Source organism: Chelmon rostratus, chromosome 5 (assembly GCF_017976325.1).
Source record: "Chelmon rostratus isolate fCheRos1 chromosome 5, fCheRos1.pri, whole genome shotgun sequence".
Lineage (NCBI taxonomy): Eukaryota > Metazoa > Chordata > Actinopteri > Chaetodontiformes > Chaetodontidae > Chelmon > Chelmon rostratus.
The window spans coordinates 5,296,747-5,317,578 of record NC_055662.1 but is presented as its reverse complement, the minus strand read 5'-3'; the positions used below and the strand labels follow the sequence as shown (position 1 = coordinate 5,317,578).

At 42.7% G+C, this 20,832-nt stretch overlaps 1 protein-coding gene across 7 annotated transcripts; it reads right to left on the bottom strand.

Annotated features, from left to right (window-relative positions):
* Positions 1–580: 580 nt before the first annotated feature.
* Positions 581–17,529, bottom strand: add2 (adducin 2 (beta)). Of its 7 annotated transcripts, XM_041936669.1 has the most exons (16): positions 14,085–14,214; positions 12,785–12,982; positions 12,073–12,214; positions 11,528–11,679; positions 11,196–11,276; positions 9,333–9,482; positions 8,844–8,987; positions 8,466–8,564; positions 7,820–7,996; positions 6,025–6,270; positions 5,138–5,254; positions 4,941–5,027; positions 4,703–4,829; positions 3,146–3,229; positions 2,132–2,165; positions 1,837–1,971 (listed from the first exon to the last, which is right to left on the bottom strand). In XM_041936669.1, coding segments are annotated over exons 2-16 (1,788 nt in total). In that variant the 5' UTR covers positions 12,932–12,982; positions 14,085–14,214; the 3' UTR covers positions 1,837–1,970. The 7 variants fall into 7 exon arrangements, with proteins under 7 accessions (XP_041792606.1, XP_041792602.1, XP_041792603.1 ...); XM_041936672.1 differs by lacking the exon at positions 2,132–2,165 and having other exon boundaries at positions 581–1,971; XM_041936670.1 differs by lacking the exon at positions 3,146–3,229.
* Between the last annotated feature and the right edge of the window lie 3,303 nt (positions 17,530–20,832).

Genomic DNA, 20,832 nt, shown 5'->3' with positions numbered 1-20,832 from the left:
CCGGTTAATACGCGACTTCCGGTGACCTTTCTGCAGAAGAGCGCCCACTATCGAGCTGGAGGAGAGTCGTTTTTTTTTTAGGTTCTCCATTACACATTGGAATGCAGAAAAAATTCAAGTGACTCCATGGACCTTTATCTGTGAGGTTTTACGATGGTTAGTAGCATCAGTGTGCATTACCACCACCCATAGGTCTGGACTGTGATTTGGGATGGCACACACGCATAAAATTCAGGCTGTTATTAGTCCTTTCAAAAAAATTGTTTGTAAATACAAAAATATAAAATATATAATAAAAATATAAAGTATATTTTATTGTATTTAAACAAACAAGACGTAGTAGTTGTTAAATTGATAGCAGTAATAGTCGAGTAGACTCAAGACTTTCTAAGGTTTTCTGTCAATTCACTGCATTATTCATACAAACAAAAATTGATCATACTTACATCCGCAGTGTAAATCTGTTTGCAACCACATTTTTTTGGTACTGATCAAATGTTAAAGTAGCCACACAGTGTGACATGACTCTGACGTGGCAAGTGGTCAAAACAGGAGGAAAACATAACACATAAATTAGATGTCCAGTTAGTTTTAAATCAAACTTGATCTTTAATGACTGATACATGGTAACCTTGCAACACTCACTTATACATCCTAATATAAAATAAATTAAAACCATGAGCAAACATCACACATCAGCATTTTGATAACAGCTACTGGTTAAAACAGAAAATAATTACAACTGTCAAGAGGTATTTTGCACACATACATTTAAAAGAAAATGAGAAAAGTGGAATGTTTAGTACCTTCAGTATCTTCTGTTTCTGGGTTTCAAACTGCATTGGCAAGCAACAAGTTCTTAATGCGTTATCCTTTTTTGGGTAATAGTGGCATTTATAGCGGCTTGTGTTTTGTTGCGAGCCGGTATATTTTCCCCGCTTTCTTTTTCCTTGTTCATCCCTGCAATAGGCTGATCTTTTCACACAAAACCAGCATTCAGAAGAGCACAATCAGTAGCTATCAGTATATTTCTACATGTACACCTGTGCTCACACTGTATACCTGCAACATCTGTCTGATAATTAGAACCAAATCATGACTAGATGATGCCTATGATGATGAACAAATGCAACATAGTAGAATGTCAATGTACATATGATAAGTGCCTATACATGGATAAGGTGTGCATAATTCAAGGGAACTTAAATTTCCACCATGTCTTGTAAAGATGAGGGTAAAAAAAAAGGTATGAAATAGCTGCAAGTGCACAGCTTCACACTAGTAATCCCAGTTTTAGAAAGGAACATGTTTGACTGCCTACACAGTGAAGTTAAGTAATGGTTTGATAGCACAGCAGGTGAAAATAAGACATGAGCAATACAGGGACTCTGTGTGTGTGTGTGTGTGTGTGTGAGAGAGAGAGAGAGACAAGAAGTAGTGTGTGAAAATGTTGCATCTGACCTGGGTCAAATAGTATGTGAAAGTAATTATCAGTGTTTTTTAACCTGCTTGATATGAATCACCACATAGATCAAATCAGTGAGTACGAGTGTTACAGTAAAGTATTTGAGGGTCAATTTAGTACGCCATGTCTTGACATCTTTACTGACAGGGTTTGAATAGATCTGATGTGGTTAACTCATCGTCTACTCCATCATACACTAAGAAATGTTTCACAGTAGTATTTCACCAAGGTCTGGTGTGTCTGAGCGCCTCAGGTTTCTGCTTTCTCCTTCTGCTTCTTGCTCTTTTTCAGGAACGACGGCGGCTTGAACTTCTTTTTCTTCTTGGAAGGGGACTTGGAGGGCGAACCCTCGGGGGTGCCACCTTGTGGTTTGGCGGGCGGAGCAGCAGGTGTGGAGGAGGTGTCGTTGGTCGAGAGAGCCTTCATCCCTTTCTCCAGTTCCTCTGTTGTCTGCTTCTCCTCCTCGCCTCCATTCTGCATGGCTGGAGAGTCGGCCTTGGTCTCCTCTGCTCCGAGTATTGTAAAGAAAAAATAATAATAATTTAGCAACCAGACAGAGGGGCTTGAGTGGGGTGGAGCTGCAAAGCTACATGCAGAACATGTCACTGCAAATGAACGTGCTTACTAAATGAGATGTTGGTTGTCATACTGTTTCTCTGTACTTACTAGTGAGACAAGACCAAAGCACCAGAGGTGTGCCCTATGAATCAGTGTGGAGTGACACAGAAAAGGACACACAGACAGACAGACAGATACAGAGGGAGAGAGTACAGATACAGTAGGTACAGTGACAGGTGGATTTCCCTACAGTGGGATGAAATGTGGCAAATGTAAATCACACCGCAACAGCTCAGCAGACAGATGGCTGCAGACATTTTGACTTACGCAGGTGTAACTAATGACAATAACGTCTGCAGTCAGTTGACTTTTAGCCATTTCCATGTGCTATTAATGTTACAAGGTGAACCTGTGTTTTCCTGCTACTTCAAGTCAAAATGTCTTTCAGGAGAAAGATCAACTGCACACACCAACAGCTCCTGACCCACATGTTACTCCTTTAGGTGTCTACAAACATCAGAGGTGAGTGAGTTATGTTCCTAAACCACAGAGCAGCCAGTTTTCAGTTCAAATGCAAACTGCTCACAGTGAGGTCTGAGGATGATCCAGAGAAACCAGAGAGAGAGGTGTTCATGTTCAGTATCTCGAATGCCATTTTTTAATGCAGTGCTTTCATTAATTTTTTTGTTTTTTTTCTACAGAACAGGTACTTCTGATGCTTTAAGCTCATGTGGCTGATAATACTTCTGTTCTTTTACTTGCAAACTGTTGCAGGCGGGACCTTTACTTGTAACTGAGTATGTTTAAATTGTGCTAGTGTTACTTTTACTTCAGTAGGACATCTCACTAGTTTGTCCCCCTCTGCAGTAATTTCAAGTACACTTCTAATCTATGAGGCAAATCTTCTGTGTGAATATACAGAAAATTGGCATTAGCTGGTCTACTTGTTTCTAAATGTGTGTTCTAGCAGTATCAACTGCATGTGAGGAGGTGTAACATGGTTGTCAGTGAGCATCTGAAGCATGAGAAGGCAGAAGCAGAGTCTATGTAAGGCTTGGAGCAGGCTGCTGGTCGGTGTACGAGGCAAGCCGGGCAGACAGTCAGCGCTCTGCCAAGCCTCACCTGAGAGAGGAGGCTGGCTGGGCGGAGGCCCCTTTGTGGGGGAGGTAGCGGGGGAAGACTCCTTGTCACTTGCCACCTCCTCCCCTACTTCCACAAACAAACAAACACACACGCACGCACACGCACGCACACACAGTGAGGGACAGTGAGGGTTCAGCTGTGCAGTTCCATTTGCGAGGCAAACACAGTCTACATGACAGTGACAAGTGAAGTCAAGTTGGCATCGGGGGGCTGTGTGTAGCATTTCAACTTCATTTTACATCTTCAAACATTAGTTAAGGACAGCCTCTATCAGCAGATATGCTGCATTTTACATTTTGGACTATGCAACAAGATATCAGCAAGAAATCTGCTGCATGCTGGAGGGCGAGACATTTCCAGTGATAGATGGTGGAATATGTTTGATTTTAAGTTGAAAGCATATATTGGCATTTAAAATGCTACACACAGCACCTTTAAGAAGAAGGTTAGGAGAAAGTGTGCAAAGAATTAATAGTGAAAGTGAGGGGTAGCATATTAAGCTGCCTTTACTACACTACTGTATAGCCAGACACCCCTATGGCCCCAGTAAGAGACAGTGAAAAGTTATCAGATGAGTCAAACATCTAAATGAATACATCAATTATAAATACAGTTCATTAAATAATTAAAATTGATATATTAAGCTTCATGACGTTCCCTTAACCTCCAGGCAGGTGGCAAAAAAAACTGAAAAGCTTCTTGTTAACTATTAATTAATACTGAATTTATTCTATTCTTCTGTTTAACTTTTACTTGCAATTTTTTTCTCAGTTTCTGACTCTAAAAGCACAGACTTCATTAGTTACCTATTCCCCATTATTTCCGAGGAACATTTCCTGTTTCCTTTAACGTGTGCTCACATGATAATAAGATGAGCATGTCTACATACATCAGGCAGGGATCGGTGCAGCTCGTCTTTGTGTGCGTGTATAATTTCATTACTGAATACAAACTAGAGCTAGACTTACTGTCTAACACAATGAGCACCAGCCTCTGCAGTTATCTCCCTCGCCTGAAGCTAACATTCACCAAACCTCAGCGTTCGACCGAAAAAACACACTCTGATACTTTGATCACTTCACTGGCTTCCAATAAAATACAGAACTGATTTTAAGATATTGCTCATTGTCTGAAAATCACTTAAAGGTCATTCACTTTAGTTTATTTGTTGTGTGTGAAGCGCAATGAGCCTACACTGTATGAAACGTACTATATAAATGAGTTTGCCATGGCTTGACTAACGCTCTTGTGGCTGAATTGGAGCAAATCCCTGCTGCCAGCTTCCAACATCTGCTGCAGGTCTTTCCAGAAGGGTGGAGGCTGGTGTAGCAACAGATCAGTGCTCATGGTTTGGGAATGACATGTTCAACTATCACACATGGGTGTAATGTCCACCAAACTTTTAGATTTATATTTGAATAGCTGTGTTCTAATGCTGCTTTAAGGATAAATCTGTGAACATAAGAATGAATTGTAGAACTCTGACTGTTCAGAAACCGTCCCTGGGTCAGCTGAGCTGAGCTGAATGAATCATACCATTGGTTCCTCCATCCTGTTTCCTCTGCACCTCCTTGCGGTAGTCCTCCAGCTCCTGGTCCGTCAGCTCGTTGAAGGGGTTGGGAGGTTCCGGCTCTGGTGGGACTTCAGGTTGGCTGACTGGAGACTAACAAAGAAGCAGAGACACAAAATCACAGCTGTTAACTCTGCAGCTCAAGAGGAGGACACAGAAAGGAAAAGAGACAGATGTTTGGCGAGCAGTGAGACTGCAGTCTACCGGAGGACTGTCAACTGTTATAACGCTGGCGAGGACTTGAGACTGTGGTCCGGCTGTCTTCATGTCCTGACGATTCTGCTGTCGGATCTAAGGAGAAAATAAACATCTTGTATAGCATTTCTGAATCATGACAGCATGCAGACGGCAAAGATGAGACTTGTGGGAGACAGAAAAGGCCAAATGCAAGGAAACGTTACCTTGTTCCGTGTCTCAATCACCTCTTGAGGGTTGGTGAAAAGAGGCACAAACTGGTTTGGGTTCTCTATCTTGATGGCTGTGCTGCCAGCTTGTGTCACCTCTTCTGTCTTCAACCACTGAGGCAAAGAAATCAGGTCAAAGCAACAATATCATGTAGAGGGACCTGTCTGTGTTATCTAGTCATGGGGACTAACAAGAAAACAGCCACTTGCTCCTTTACAAAATTTGTTTTATTTTAAAAAATCAGCTTTGATCATATGGGTGCTTGTCCACCAGAGGGCAGACTCTGCACTGCAGTAGTCATCACAGAGCAGTGGGCTTTCACCTGCAATGCAGAGAAGAGGGGAGAGAGAGGAGGGTGGGAGGGACTGAGGAGGAGAGTAAACAGAGAGGGAGAGCTGAGCTCCTCCCACTGATGTAAGACAACCAGTCTGGTATTGTTTTCATCTCTGAAGGACTCATCGCCGCAGCTCTGCTTCTTCTGTTCTCTAAAGTACGTAGAAACACTGACAAACGCTCCACAGTGTACATCAACCTCCATGTGAATCAGAGGAGAACTGTTGATGACTGTTTGGATACAGAAATACCTTTGGCTGAGCGCACATCAAATATTTTTCAAATGCGCCCATCTCTTGCTCACATCAGTCTATTAAAACATAGCTCCAAACCTCAGCAAGGGTCAAGCCTTTTCTTTTTTTATACCTACTGTACATATCAACACAGACAGGTCGCACAGGTCATACACAACATGTAGGCCACGATGACCTGTAGGTGATTTGTTCATTTTTAACAGGAAGGTTGTAACTTTATTTTAGACAATTCTTGAACTCCTTTCGACAGTGTGATCTGTTCATTAAATGACAAAGAATAATTGCCAGAGCCTCACAGTGGTGCGGTGTCCCGGGCTGGCTTGCTCCTGGCTGACTTTTTGGTAGGTGTTGGGGGTGTTGAGCCATCGAGTCCTCTCCTGCTGCTGGCGCTGGGCAAAAGGGTGCTGCCTCAGAGCCGGGTGGACTCCATCATCATCAAACTGGTGGAAAGCTGTGGCAGTTGCGGGCACCTCCACCTCCCTCCGCGTCCGCGATCGTTCCAGCAGCACAGGGAAGCGGTAGGCGTAGCCTGTACGGTAGCCCTGAAATACAACAGCAGAAAGATGCTTTAGGGTGTTTACATGCCTCAGACATCAACAGAAAGCGGGCACTATTCCACTGGTCTACTATAGCAACACTTCAGCTGCATCATGTCATGTCGAGCTGACACGTACCCACTGTGGTCCCACAGCAGGGGATAGCAGCACTGATCCTGATTGAATAATGATGGTCCTGATTGGCAGCAGAGCCTAACCTCTTGTTCTCTTTCCTCCATGTCATCGCACTTAAAGGAACAGTTCAACAAATTAAAGAACAGAAGCAAAATCTGCCTTCCAGCACCTCCACCACGAATTAACACATCATACCCTGTTGTGGTTTTATGTTATCTCAGGACTATATCTTGGCTGAGAGTTCTGACTTTCTGGAGTCTTCTCATCACTGTTGCCAGACAACCAAGCTAAGACCAATGTGAACCGCAACTTGACGTTTTTCTTAACAGTTCTGGTTTGTACTCGTTAGACAAATCTGTCGTTACGCTAAGCTAAACTAACAGGTTGAGGGCGGCGTAGTGCAGAAGTTTTCTGCTGTGTAGTTGTGACTGTATCTGCTGTTTACTTACTGTTGTTGCAAACTGAAGATTTCGTGCTGCTGCTTCACATTAAAAGCTTTCCATCGGCCAACCACAGGAAGGCTTTTATGCTGTTAGTATGAAGCATCCACAGGAAATGGTGCAGTATTCATCACAGTGCTTATGCTGCATTCACATGATGTAGGATACAGGGTAAAGACAGGAAACGTTCCCAAGGTTATGACTTGCATCATCAGACATAGCACTACACCTGTTACATTTTGATTGAATTACCCTGAAGGAATTCAGCTGAGGCATTAATATTTGTTCGTCTTTCGGTCGCGTTAATCTTATTGAGCACCAGTGTCCCATAGTTGGATGTCTTGGATGTTGACATGTATGGTTTTTATAATTCCGCCAATTTGAACAGTGGTTAACAGTGGTAGCTTCGATATAAAATGAGCCTGGCATTAGTATCTGATGGCTAATGTTCCATTGAAGTTGATCTAAACAGCAAGATATGGATATTTTCTGTGCTGCATGTTAGTGGATCAGTTTGAGTATTGCATAGGAGGAGTGGTAGAAGAAGCAACCGCCATGGTAAGCTGGGTTAGATGAAGAACTGCAGCTGACCCCGCAGTCTGTGTGAATCAGCAAACCTCCCACACCAATCGAGGTAAGTAAAACCTGAGTAACACCCTTTTCAACCTAGCCATTCTTAAATGGGATAATCAAGCAAATTAGTACAATGTTGGGAGAGCTGCAAGTGACAACAATGTTTAAAATCTATGCAGCAGAGACTGAGATATCCTGACTTTATATTCCTTAGTATGGGTCAAGCTCTAAAAACACTGGATCCTACACAAGCATCTTTCATTAGACATGCTTGGTAAATGCCAAACACCATGCTGCATGTCCTTAATGTCCCTAATCAATGTCATGTCTTGTCCCTCATGATCCACAGAAGACATTATACAACTGTCTTCATACACTGTGCAGATCTCTCGGTAAATGTTGCCTACCAAGTTATCCAGAGTTCTCATGAGGGCTTCAAACTCATGCTCCCCGATGCGGCTCTTGTGCAGGGGTCCAAAGGTGGAGCCAGCCCAGCCGACGGTGCCGGTTGGGTTGGGTTTATGGGTGGTCCGGTCCAGCAGAATCAGGTTCTGTTCACCGCCGGCACAGCACAAAGCTGACACCTTGCACAAAAAAAAAAAGGAAACAGATTTACGACAAGCTGCAGCTTCCCTTTAATTAGGAAAGAGTCACTGAGTTCACTTCGGCTTTTCCAAATTCTACTTCATACACACACTTGCTCAAAAGCAGCTTAACTATATTTACTGTGAGAGGGAAAAATGTAACACATCAATGACCTTACAGTGATGAATTTGCTTGCCTTCAGGCCACTGCTGGTCCTACTGCAGAGTCTATTTGGCACACGAGACTCTTTAGTGTATTATACTGCAGCGCTGAGCTGCTGGCTGGATTACAGTGAAAGGGTACCAAGACAAGGGCAACTGCCCAGGTGTAAAACTGGTGCCTCTACATTATGCACACATGCCAGCTCACTCTCCCACGCTCACACACCCACACACATGCAGTGGCAGCACTTTGTCTCCAGTACGTCAGCTGTTAGTGTGTGTGCGTGAGTGTGTATGTGTGTAGTACCTGGATCTGGCAGGCGGCCTGGATGTGGTAGATGGTGTAAAAGGCCTCCTCCACAGACTCCCCCAGAGCCACAATGCCATGATTCCTCAGCACCAGAACCTACACATCATGAAGTCAACATTAGCACAGGAATACGATCATTACTTCTACTTCATGATCGCTGCAGGTTATTGAGAAGTGCTGCTGCAGAATGAGAAGGCACACACTGAGTTTAGCATCAGCGCCAGCTTCAGTATTTAGTCTGGTGTCAGACCACATCACCTCATGTCTTTCCTTCATCCGTCCATAGAGCTGAAACAACCCATGTGAGAGTAACAGCAGGACAAACTGCTGACTCAGGTGTCAGATGAAAGGTCTTTACTCTCGTGGTGTGCTCACCTTACAGGTCGGACCCAGGCTCTTCTGCAGCTCCACCCTGTCCTCCTCCTCCTCCATGACCCCATTGTAGTCGTAATAAGCCACATCACCGACCAGCAGAGCCTCGTGGGAGAGTGGCAGGAGGCCGCACTTCATGGCGGAAACCTGGAGACAGTGGGCTGTTAGTCGTTGCAGCAAAGGTCATGAAACAGGCTCATATTTGCAACTGAACGTGCCATACAAGCAGATCCCTGCTGGACAGTGACATCATGTTATCAGGCTCAGAGGCTGCAGTTGATAAACTGTGACATAATATTGAAGTTAATCACCAATGAGCTCAAATGTGTACTATCCGATATTAATAGTATGAATGTGTTGCTAAGTCCCTCATTCCTGCATGTGTGTGTGGATGTGACCAGCAGAAGTGTAACGGTGTCTCCACTAAACAGCACAGGACAGAGCTGTGAGCCAGCGCCAAGCTCTCCTCCGCCCAAGGCCAGGCTGACTCACCGCAGCCGTGGCCGGTGTGTGGAGGTGGAGCAGACAGCGAACATCTGGCCGGGCCGAGTAGATGGCCGAGTGCAGGCTGAACTTCTCCGTGTCCACGCCCAGGTTGGTGCTGCCCTTCTCCACCACCTCACCCAGGATGTTCACCTTCACCTGCAAACCACACAGCATCATCTGTACGTGTCTCTCAGAATAGCCAGATTTTGGCAGCATTTGTTCTCGGGGTAGAAGAAAAGTCTCCATCAATTCTGTAAGAACTAGCTTAGATCAGTGATATTCTTATGGAACGAAATGTAACATGCGTAGCATTTGTTATAAAATCAGTTTTAAAGGTCCAGTGTGCAGGATCTAGGGGATGTATTGGCGGAGAGAATATGGCCCAGATCAGACAAAGTTTCATGGCCACTGTAAGGTGGGGTGAGGCGAGGGGTATTCAGTTGGTTGCAATTTGCAACCTCACTGCCAGATACCACTAAATCCTACACACTGGGCCTTTTAACACACGTTCATAAAAGCAGATTGAATGCTGTGCATCTTTTCTTGGACTTCATGCAACTTTTTGCACATTTTTTTCCACCCTGACTTGGGTATTTGAAGGTTGATAGATCAGACATGGATGAAACTGACAACAGCTGGTGGTTGTAACTATATCACAACATATAATCTTATTGTTATATAATACAACAATTATATGAATTATAATTATTATTATATAAAAAACCAACATTTTAATGTTGTGAAATGATATGATGATCACTTAGATTCACTTGTTTCCCTCTACTGTCTTGTTATTAGAGGGGAAAATGTCTCAAACCAGCACATGGAGCATGGAACACTGAAGCCATTGAAACCCAAGAAAAAAGGTACATCAATAATGACGATCTGAATAATTGTTTTGGCAATTGGCAGACATTTAATCAGTAACAATTTGATAATTGATTAATCGTTTAAGCCAATACTTGACTTTTTGACTATTTCACCATTTTCTGACATTTTAAAGACTAAATGATTAATAATTTAAAAGAAAAAAATCAATAGATTAACTCCGTCAATCGGTAGATAATAAAGCAAGACTCCATTATATATCTAATGCAGCTAATCAATTAGACAATCCCACAGACACAGACTACTGTATTAATGTATTATTGATCAGTTATACTATAAAAATGCAATCAGCAATAGCATCATATCAATACCCTTAGAGAACTAAAAACACCTTTGCATAAACAGCCAACACAGCCAAATCAACATACACTCAGTGGCCACTTTATTACAAACCACTGCTCAGTCTAATGCAATCCAATACAACTGTTCTGACACGAAGTCCGCTTGTATGATACCGTCTGTATCATGTTTAGTTTAGTTTGACGTTGTCATAGAGCCGCTAATTCAATTATATTTTTATAACCTCTTAATTCAATTTTACATTTGAGCGCTGAGATAACAGTTAGTGATGGTGTTAAACTAGACTACATTATACTGAGAGTACTGGTGTACTTGACTACACCGCCTTTAACTACAACCTTGGTGATAAACATATAAATGAATTTTCAAGTTGTGCTGTTTTTGCTAACATTTACATGAATGGCCATGGAAGTTCATTCTATTTGAGCTTTTCTTTGTAATTTTATATTATGACGGTCACATTCTTTTCCCCTGACTATGAGTGGCCGATTAGGGAGAAAACACTAAAACGCATGCACACACGCAGTGAAAGTGTGCACATACACACTGAATATTTTCACTCACTGAAATGCATGCACACACGCAGTGAAAATGTGCACATACACACTGAAGATGTGCTCATCCCATGTCGTGACCACAAGCTCACGACTTCCATCTGAGGGCAGCATTAGTCTTACTCACCAGACTGGATCCAGTCACCTCACTGTAGGCCAGGCCATCTGGAAGCACCAAGAAGTGTTCCTGCTCTTTACTAACGCGCAGCTGTGAGGGAGGAAGACGCACAGATGATGACGTAAAGCTGAACCCAGATCATTCCAGATATGAGACTTCCACAGACAACTGCTGACCAAAACTGATGACTGGTGGGCTCTGAGCACCAACAGCCAGCCAACCTGCATTTATGTACCCACCACTGATGTGAGTCTGTTCAGTAAGTGTGTGTTGAACCACACAACAAAAGGTCAAACAAAGAAGAAGTCAGGGATGTAATGTGAAAAGCTAGTGGAACTAACAGTGAGACAGGTGCGGCTGATCTGGGCCCAGCCAAAGAGGTCGAACAGACGATGGACACTGGCCAGCTTGCAGCGCATCAACCTCTCCCCCTTCACCATGCTGCCTGGCTCCCAGCCATGCAGGTCGTTGATGGGTGTCACCATCATCATGTCTTTGGAAGGAAGAGAGAAAACCAGACGGAGGCAGAGAGAGAGTGAGAGCTGTGAAGATGATGGTCTGCAGACAAAAAGGTAACATACTGACAGACATGTGACTTCTTTCCTGTGTGCACTGAGCGAGTGTCAGTGAAGTAATCCCTATAAACAGATATCTGCAGATTTTGTAGTCTGAGTAGCATTGACCAATCACATTGAGCAAACTTTGGTCGCATGCAGGTAAACAGGAGAGTAAGAGGCAGAGAGCGGGGGCCAATTCACTTTGCATTCAGGCTGACCCTAACAGGCAGTAATGAAACAGATAAACAATAAAACACCAGGCCCAAAACTGACATTGTTAGTGTATATGCTGAATGTTGGAGGTTTATTTAAACATGTTGTCCACATACTAGAAGGGGAGACAGGCAGGGCGGCCGGAGAGCCATGCGAGGCCATGAAATCAGCCAGCTGTCTCAGTGCCCATAGGTTGGATGAGCTGCCACCCTTCTTCATCTGTTCTTGGATCAGCACATCCAGCTCCTCCCTGAATGACTACACACAAATACAGTCATCAATATGTTATCACATGTACATAAATACATAAACCACACATTATAAATAATTTCTGCTTCATAGTAATACTCAATTAAAGCCCCTAATGTGCAGGATTTGAAGATTTCTGTCTTTGGCGACCTCTGGATTGTCTTGTTTTTTCACATAGAAACACTAATAAATTGAAAGTTACTATACTCACGTAAAAAAAAATCATGCAGGCGTTGAACACAGGCACTGATTAACAAACACTCGTACACTACAGCGGCGAGGGTGAGTAAACACATTTAATGAGTCAGCCTCTCTCCATTAGCTCTTTGACTTTTTGGTCACCCTCTCCACTTCACACACAGCTTCAGCAGCGTCACATAGCCTCACGGTTGCCCTCCCATATGCAGAAACACACAGTCATGCACTCGGGATGTGCTCCAGTACCGACTGCAGCCCAAGCTGTCATGTGGCATTTGAGAACAGCCTTATTCTAATGCGAGGAGATAACTGCATCCAGAGGAGAGGAAACAAAGAAAAAGAAAGAGAGAATGAATCATTTAAATCAAACATTCTCCTCACCGGACTCTGAAGGAGGCTGGAGATGCGTTTCTTCTGCTGGGGTCCGGAGCCAGGTGTGGAATGCTGAGGAGACTGGAGGCCCTCTGGTACCCCATCACTGGGGCTGCGCTGCACCGGGGTGCCTTTGGGGGTGGGGGACTTGCTCATCTTCTACTGTTTTGCAGTGGGTGTCTTACAACCAGGGGTGGGTGGGGAGAACTGTAAAAAAAAAAAAATCAACTGTCAACTCAATATCATTACTTTTTAGAGAAGTGCCATAACAATCAAATAAGAGCTAGCATTATGCTTATCATTTCATGATTATGAAACTTAATGTCATTTACACATTATAGAATGTAAATGGCACTTAAGAAAATACGCTTTTTTTTTTGCTTTTAATTCCCCAGAGTTAGATGAGAAGAGACTCTCGTGTCTCACCTTTAATATGAAGCTTCAGCTAGCAGCAGGTTAGCTTACCGTAGCTTAGCACAAAGACTGGAGGCAGCAGTGGAAACAGTGAGCAAAGAATTAAAAAAAAGGAGTTGCAGTTTTATGGGGGGTTGTACTAGTCTATTTCTTGACCAGTAACATCCTGGAGCTGTACACCCCGTCCATACCGTCATGAATTGGGCCCAGTTTTCTTCCCCTCTCTCTCGCTTTTTTTTTTTTTTTTTTTTGCCTTTTTATTTGTATTTTGAAAATATGTTTCAATTTATCACTTCCTGTTCATGTGCAAGACGAAATAACCCTTGCAGGCAAATGAGCTGAATGGTCAGTAAAACGGGGATGGGGCAGATATGATTAAAAGATAAAAGAAGGAAAAAATAACACGAAAGGAAGCCTTTGAAATTAAGTTTCAGTAAAACAGCAATTGTAATCATCCTGGCCATATGCTCCTAAAGCAGCAGCCATAATCCTGTCAGGATGAAAAAGTCATTGCTACTGTGGCTTATCCTAGGAAATAAAGTAAGTAAATGAGCAAGTGGAAGAAGTGCAGGGAGCAGAATGTTTTTTAATCTTCCTGAGCGTATGCTGTAGAGAATCCACATAAAGCCTAGGAAGGTGCACATCAGCCCAGCAGGATTTAAATACAGTGAAGAGATCCCGCAGAGATGATCCAATACTAAATAACGACTGTCAGTTCAATCAATAGACTCATTTATGCACAATTCGACCTCAAGCAAATCCTTTTCTATCTTGCATTAAAATGAAAATGGAAGTTTCCTGTTGGCAAGTACAACAATAAACAGTATAGTGGACTGTACAAGAAGCCTTGATTTCTTTGTATTTTCAAATGGTAGCATTACGCTGAAAAACCTACCCTCGCATTAAGGATGCTGTATTCCTCAGGGCACTGGCCGGTGGAAGTGCAGGGCTATAGAAAATGCAGCATTAGCAGTAATTGCTCACATGCAGACAGCAGCGTCAGAAACAGGAAGTTAGCTTAGCCGGTGATATGGCTCGGTAATTGGAGAAAGAGTAAAGAGTTACCGTAAGGATCTTCAGAAAACAGCTGGCCACTCCCCAAATGAAACACACTCAACTCTCTCTCTCTCTCACACACACACACACACACAGTACTGCAGGGAGCAGATAAGGTCCCAAACACACCACACCCTCTCTCCTGTGCTACATCTCACTAACTGACTCGATTGCTTACTTAATTAGCTGCATCGCTGTAACATAATTATTTGTGCATCCCTGATCACATGATCGTCAGTGCCATCCCTCCTCCCTTAATGTCCAGGGCCAGTTTTTAAGCTGCTCATTCCAACTGCACAAAAGAAAGTTGCATCAGTTCCATGTGCTTTGCTAAATCTCATTGCACTGCCCATGATGAAGTCTGACAGATGACAAAACCTTTAATGGCATTTCTGGATAAACTGTGCGCTTCATCCTGACAACATCGGGCTTCCTGAGCTCTAAAGCGCTGAAACATTACATCAGCTTTCCAAAAACATCAGTCATTTCCTGCAGCATTAACTAATCTCCACAAACATACACATGACATACAAGCATTATGTTGTTTCCCAGCCAGACTGGCCCCAGAGCATAACAACTCTCTTTTGATATAAGTATATTATTATAGAATTAAGGAAAACTACTGCTATTGAATCTATGGTATTTACTTTTCAAATAGATGGTCAGCTTTAGGTTTAAGCATATTTATTACAATATTTAAATGTATTCAGGTGGATGTTTTTAACAAGTTGCTTATGTCACGCTTTTAAGCAGCAGTCAGTGTGTAAAAGTTGTAATTTGATTCAGCAGCTCACTCTCTTGCTCTCTCTCTCGCTCTCTCTCTCTGGGGGTAGAGGGGCCCAGCTGCTGACAGGCAGCAGGCAGAAAGCCTCTCTCTCCAGGGAGAGGCCTAATGACTAAGGGGAGACTAGAGATCTGGCTGCTGGCCCGCCATCACTGCCTCCTCCTCTGTGATGGCTGCCCATGATGCATCATCGCCCCTCTTTTGTTTCAGAAAATCTCAGGAAGTAGGGGAGCTGTTTTCCTGTCCTTCTCTCCTCCTGGAGTGGCTCCCTGCAGAATTAAATAGAATTTGCTGTGGTGTCCTGCGCTGCTGTGAGGCACTCTGACATTTCGGCCTAATACCTGCATTAAAAACGCGGTGAACGAAACCATCAATTGTCTGAATTTGGTACATGTTATCCTCACACACACACACACACACACATGCCTGTATTGACTGCTGTAAATCTACCCACTAGCAGTGGTTTTAGGAGGTCTGTGTCTGAGCGCTGACATTCAGCAGCAGAGAGGCAGTTTGGGGTATAATTACTTAAGTAACTCTGGATTGATTTTCTCTGGCTACGCTTTCATTAGGTCTACGTCATAACGGCAGGTCAGTGGATCCCAGCCAGATACGTACCTAGTTTCTAACAAGCCGTACCTGTGCAAGCAGTTTTTCAAAATAACATAAAGCTGAATAATTTTGTCCAAGTCCAATCGAACCCAACACAAAACAAGACAAAGGTAATCCCACACTACACTGTTAATTCTCTTAATTATCATGGGATATTTATATAAGGTACAAGGGCAAATTTGCTGTAATCAACCTCTGAATAAATGGACTCATTAATTCTTAACATCAAGCAGAGTGCTTTGTAGAAATGCTGGATACACAAGATGAAAATGCATTAACGTATGAATGATGTAGAGGTAAAATACATCTTTGCTGACTGTGTAGGTCACAGTTCAGTCTCTACAGCCTCTAATGGGAAGTTCGCCCTCCAGCTGGGAAGACCACACTAAATGTAAATAAACAACATCAACGTATACAGAATACGTCAGGGAGGAACAAATGGAAAAGCAGTTGAAGGCACAGCCAAGTGAAGGGAGATTTACAGTTGTCTCCTTTGCATTAACCACATATCATTGGATTGTTACTCCTTATGTGAGTGAAAATGCAGGAGGAAAATGCCAGAACTCCAGCAAACTGAAAATCTATGTAACTCATCAAAGCTTAATTAACAGACGCTGACAGTGTTACAAACCTCCAATCATTACATTTTGTTTACCTTGGCCCTCGAGGCTTTGTGTTTGACTTTCAGTGACTACAAACTTGATATTAAGGTTGCTTTTTTTTACTGAAGAAAACCAGCAAAATCCTGTGACTTTCTAGAACTAAATCGTTTCATAGGATTAATAAAATGCTTGATTTATATCAGACACTCTCCAGAAATTCAACACCTGGCATATTTTACGAAAAAGATCAGTTATTATCAGAGGGTTAATAATAGAAACTAATTTCCACGATCACTGACATGAACTTCAACGCTGCCGTGCATGAGCTGAGTGCATCCGGGGTTCATTATCTGCCACTGCGCTGTGGGAGATGTCTGCATGGCCCGCTCCCGAAGGACGAGGAGGACAGGCCTATTGGCCGGATAGTCGCGTGACTGCAGGGCACCACATCGTACATCTACGGCACCATATTTCGACGTGAACGCACAGTATCTTATTTTATGGGTTTTCGGCATCCTCCGCTCCCCCACCCGCTGCCTAGCAACACCCGCACGCGCTGCAGCCTCAGCACCAGCGGAGCGGATGATCCGCTAATGGCCACCCGCAAAACACAGAGGCCAGCAGCAGCGCCACGACGCTGCTCTGTGAAGAGCCGAGCAAATGCGCATTAAAAACCATCACATTTCCAATGCGCAAAATGACTCGTGTCCCGCACGTTAATCCGCACACCGTCCACAACACAGAGCGGCAGAACGACTGGAAAACAACAACAAGACACAACTGACAGGCTAATGAGCGAGATCAGAGCCTGCATAGCTAAAACGCTGAGAAGGCACTGCCATCACACACTTGCAACCCCGATCTGTGAATACACGACACAGACCGCACGTCCAGGACCATGCACTCATCACGAGCCTGTATCTGCAGAGCACAATGAAGAAAACAAAGCATGCGCAATATGGAGAGGGTGCCGTGCCCCGAAAAACACGGCAAATGTCATTATTTTCCACAAGCCCTCAACTAGAGCGAATCAGGGATGACCGAGAACAACACGGTAAACATCAGACAGTGAGGACAGAGCCGTGTCACACTGAGACACCGTCAGTGAAATGCGCACACACCGCACATGCACGCGTCAGGGAGGACCCTGTGCTACGCCCAGCCATTTCACCATGATAGCCTTGTTCCACTGAACTAAGCTCAGATATTAGCAGGTACACTCACCTCAGTGCATCCTCAGCACCGCGTCTTCTGAGTGGGTGCGGCACACCCACAGCACGGTGAGCAGATGTGGTTAATCACAGTAAATCTGTCAGTATCGGCTTGCGACAGCGGGGTCCCTTTGTCAGACTATTTCAGGGCCTCAGCTGATACCAAGTCAATGGACCCTGATGTTTTGCATCGCTCAGTGCGCCTGGACCAGCCCACTGCCACGCCTGTCCACAGTCTGACACCCGAGGACTCCCACTCGGGCACCTACAGTGGGAACCAACCCTAGCACTGGGTTACTGTGTTTGTAAAGCTTACGTGCAGCCCTGGTGGATTTCTAATGCTGTCTCCTGAAGCGTTGTTTAGTTTGCTAGGCCCAGTTCAAGTCGGACAAAATGTGTGACATCAAACAAACGCCACCTGCTGTTCTAATGGAGAAGAGTCTGTACACTGTAAAATGTGACAGATCTCTCATGGTGTTTGTCACAGCTGAATTCAGAATGACGCTCACAGATAAACAGTGGTGGGAAGGTAACAGTATATTTTCAAAAGTCTGTACTTAAGTAAGTTACTGTACTGTAAGTAAGTTAGAAGTACTTGTGGTAAGGGCTAGGGTTGCAAAGATGTGACAGACAAAACATACGGTATGATCATCTGAGACACTGTTGCTTGTGATCAACCCTAACGGTTAACTATTAAAATGCTGTTTACATGTTCATGCATCAGTAACTAAAATCCAGTTATATAACATATCTAATATTCTGAAAAGGCCAACTCTGCATAATGAGCAGTTTGTAATCTCTGGCTTCAGTTTGGCTGAACATGCTAATATGCTTTTTCGACAGCAGGCCTTTTACTTGTACTGACGGTTCTTATGCTGTTATTGCTACTTTCCACCACATCATTAATACATAATTAAATCAAAATCAACACATTAATTTCAGCATCTTTCCTGAATGACATAATGGATAAAATAAAAACACAAATGGAAATAGATGGCAACATTTCTTATGCAATTTAGTATTTGAAGTTGTTAAAATGTAACCTGAAATTAAAGTTTTGAATATACAATCCACAACTTACACTTATTCTTCTTTAGAACTTATGAGGTAGGAAAGTCATTCTCCTCTACTCTCCTGTCCTGTTAATATTCACATATTCACACACACACACACACACCTGGGATAAGTACAAAGTATTAAGATTGTATAATTACTTTGAGGCCTGTGACTGCTCCACCCACAAGTGAAGGCCTACCTGTCCCCCTGGCAAGCTGAAGCCACTCTTCTCCAGCTGCCTTCAACTAAACTCACCTTGTCTCGGTAAATTGTTCTCCCTGCAGTCTCATAAAAAAAAAGGAAAAAAAATCCATTGACTGAAGTTGTTTGATTATTGAATGCTATCCGTCTTGGGATGGAGGTTCCTTCATGAGACAGCTCTGTGTTAGTGCTTATTTGGCAGCTGCCAGCACTCAGCGGTTAAGCATTTCTTTTCCTCCATACAGTAACCCGTGTTTCTGTGGTCTGCAATCCTCACAATTTCCCAGCACTCACCTGTTAACTTGGGGCTCAACCTGAATACTACGTCCAGATATAATTTAATATATAATTGAGTTTGTAACTTTATGGGTTCATGGGAAGATTTTTCTCCACATTTTTCTCTTCCCTCCTTTTTCCCCTTTTTTGAATATTGAGACTTTGTGTCATATTACATAACGCTCTACATAATTTGGTGATTGGCTTTTTTGTGTCCTGATCATTTTGAATTCTTTTGTTTTCACATTTTCACTAATACTGGAATCCAGCATTCACAAATAATTTGTGAATTACTGGTGAAAAAGCAGCAGCTAGGTAAAGATAATTAGAAAATATACAGAACGAATACAGACGCTATTCAGCACAGGCTGACTTCTCTGTCTCAAACCATATCTCTGTCTCTTTTATCTGTAAACAGATTTGGCAGATGCAAGACCTCGGATCTTACTCCTGAACTTCTGCCTTCCCAAATAAACCTGGAGAGCCGATAGTCTTAAGTTAGAAACATGTTTTTTGGTGGTGAAATGGGAAGAATTTGGAAGACAAATGGCAACTTAGGCAGCATTCTTTCTGACACATGCTATTGTACCTCATAAAGTGTAGGGGCAGCAAAATCCACCTATTAATTCAAGCTTTCAAAACATGAGAGGAAAACACACCATGCAATTGATATTAACAGAATATCAAATCCCAAGAGAAATGCAAATGTCTGCCTTTAAGACATGAGAGCTGACAGAATTCATGCAATATTTTAGCAAACATAAGCCTTGGTACCATGCAGTGTTGCAGCTAAAATAACAACTGAGAAAACAAAAAGCCATTCAAACAGAAATATTAAAACAGAAGCTGTCATGTAAATTTTATTTAAGGGCTGCCAAGGATACAGTTTGTAAAATGAAAATAAAAACACATTCATATTTACTCAAACAAAATTTAAGTTTCAAAAGTTAAATAAGACAAATAAAATTGCAATTCTTCAAGAAAAAATCCTTTCCTCCAACAACAGGCCCCTAAAAATAAAACAAGAATTACTTAATCTAAAATAACACAATTACCTTCACATAATTACTACATTCAGTGACTTGTTACTGGGTGCAGCAGATGTTCAACCAGAAGATGGCACTGTCACCGTACAGCTCAAATCTGTGGGAACAATTCCTCTGAAAAGGTCTTTTCTACTGTGCTCTAGTGCTGTGAAAAAATAAAATAACGCATGAAAAAGTCAAAGAGGGATCATAACTTCTATATGCAAGAGCTTGATGACCTCAGCAAATATCAGTCACACCTAATTTCAATTTGAGGTCTAATTGGCCAGAATTACTGAAGACAACTGATAACATTAAAGATGGCTTCGTACTATTCAAGGGTCCCAGTAAATGCCATGACTGTGTGACATGCTCAATACCAGGAAACTGAAGCAGCTAAATGGAATTTAGCCATCACTCTTTTTATGTTGTGCTTTTCTTAATCTGACATGTCCAAATGTCTTCTGATAGAAATGCCTGTGCTTACTTTGTACCAACTGTCAAGTAAAAGTTTCACCAATATGACAATCATGCTTCAGACCTCATGGAGCAGCACTGTATACTTTATGCTAATATTCATATTATTCTAAGCCCTGATATAACCTGCCTGATATTTACAGTATGTGTTTTGATATCATTTATCATTATCATTTACATCCTTCAGTGTTAGACTTTTAAAAGTCTTTGTACCTTCATGTGTGGTTTCTGGATTTTACCTGAAAATGTGTTTATTAAATCAGATTTGATAATTCTGTTTTTTTTAAAAAACCAACCTGGCAGTTTTCCAATACTGGTCCAAGCCATCTGCTCTAAACACCAC

Coding starts and splice junctions, on each gene's coding strand:
- add2 (XM_041936672.1), bottom strand. CDS start 12,931: ATGAGCAAGTCCCCCACCCCCAAAGGCACCCCGGTGCAGCGCAGCCCC. Junction 8,988..9,332: donor ACACACCGGCCACGGCTGCG/GTGAGTCAGCCT, acceptor CACTGTCTCCAG/GTTTCCGCCATGAAGTGCGG. Junction 1,972..3,145: donor CAGCCAGCCTCCTCTCTCAG/GTGAGGCTTGGC, acceptor TACTCGGAGCAG/AGGAGACCAAGGCCGACTCT.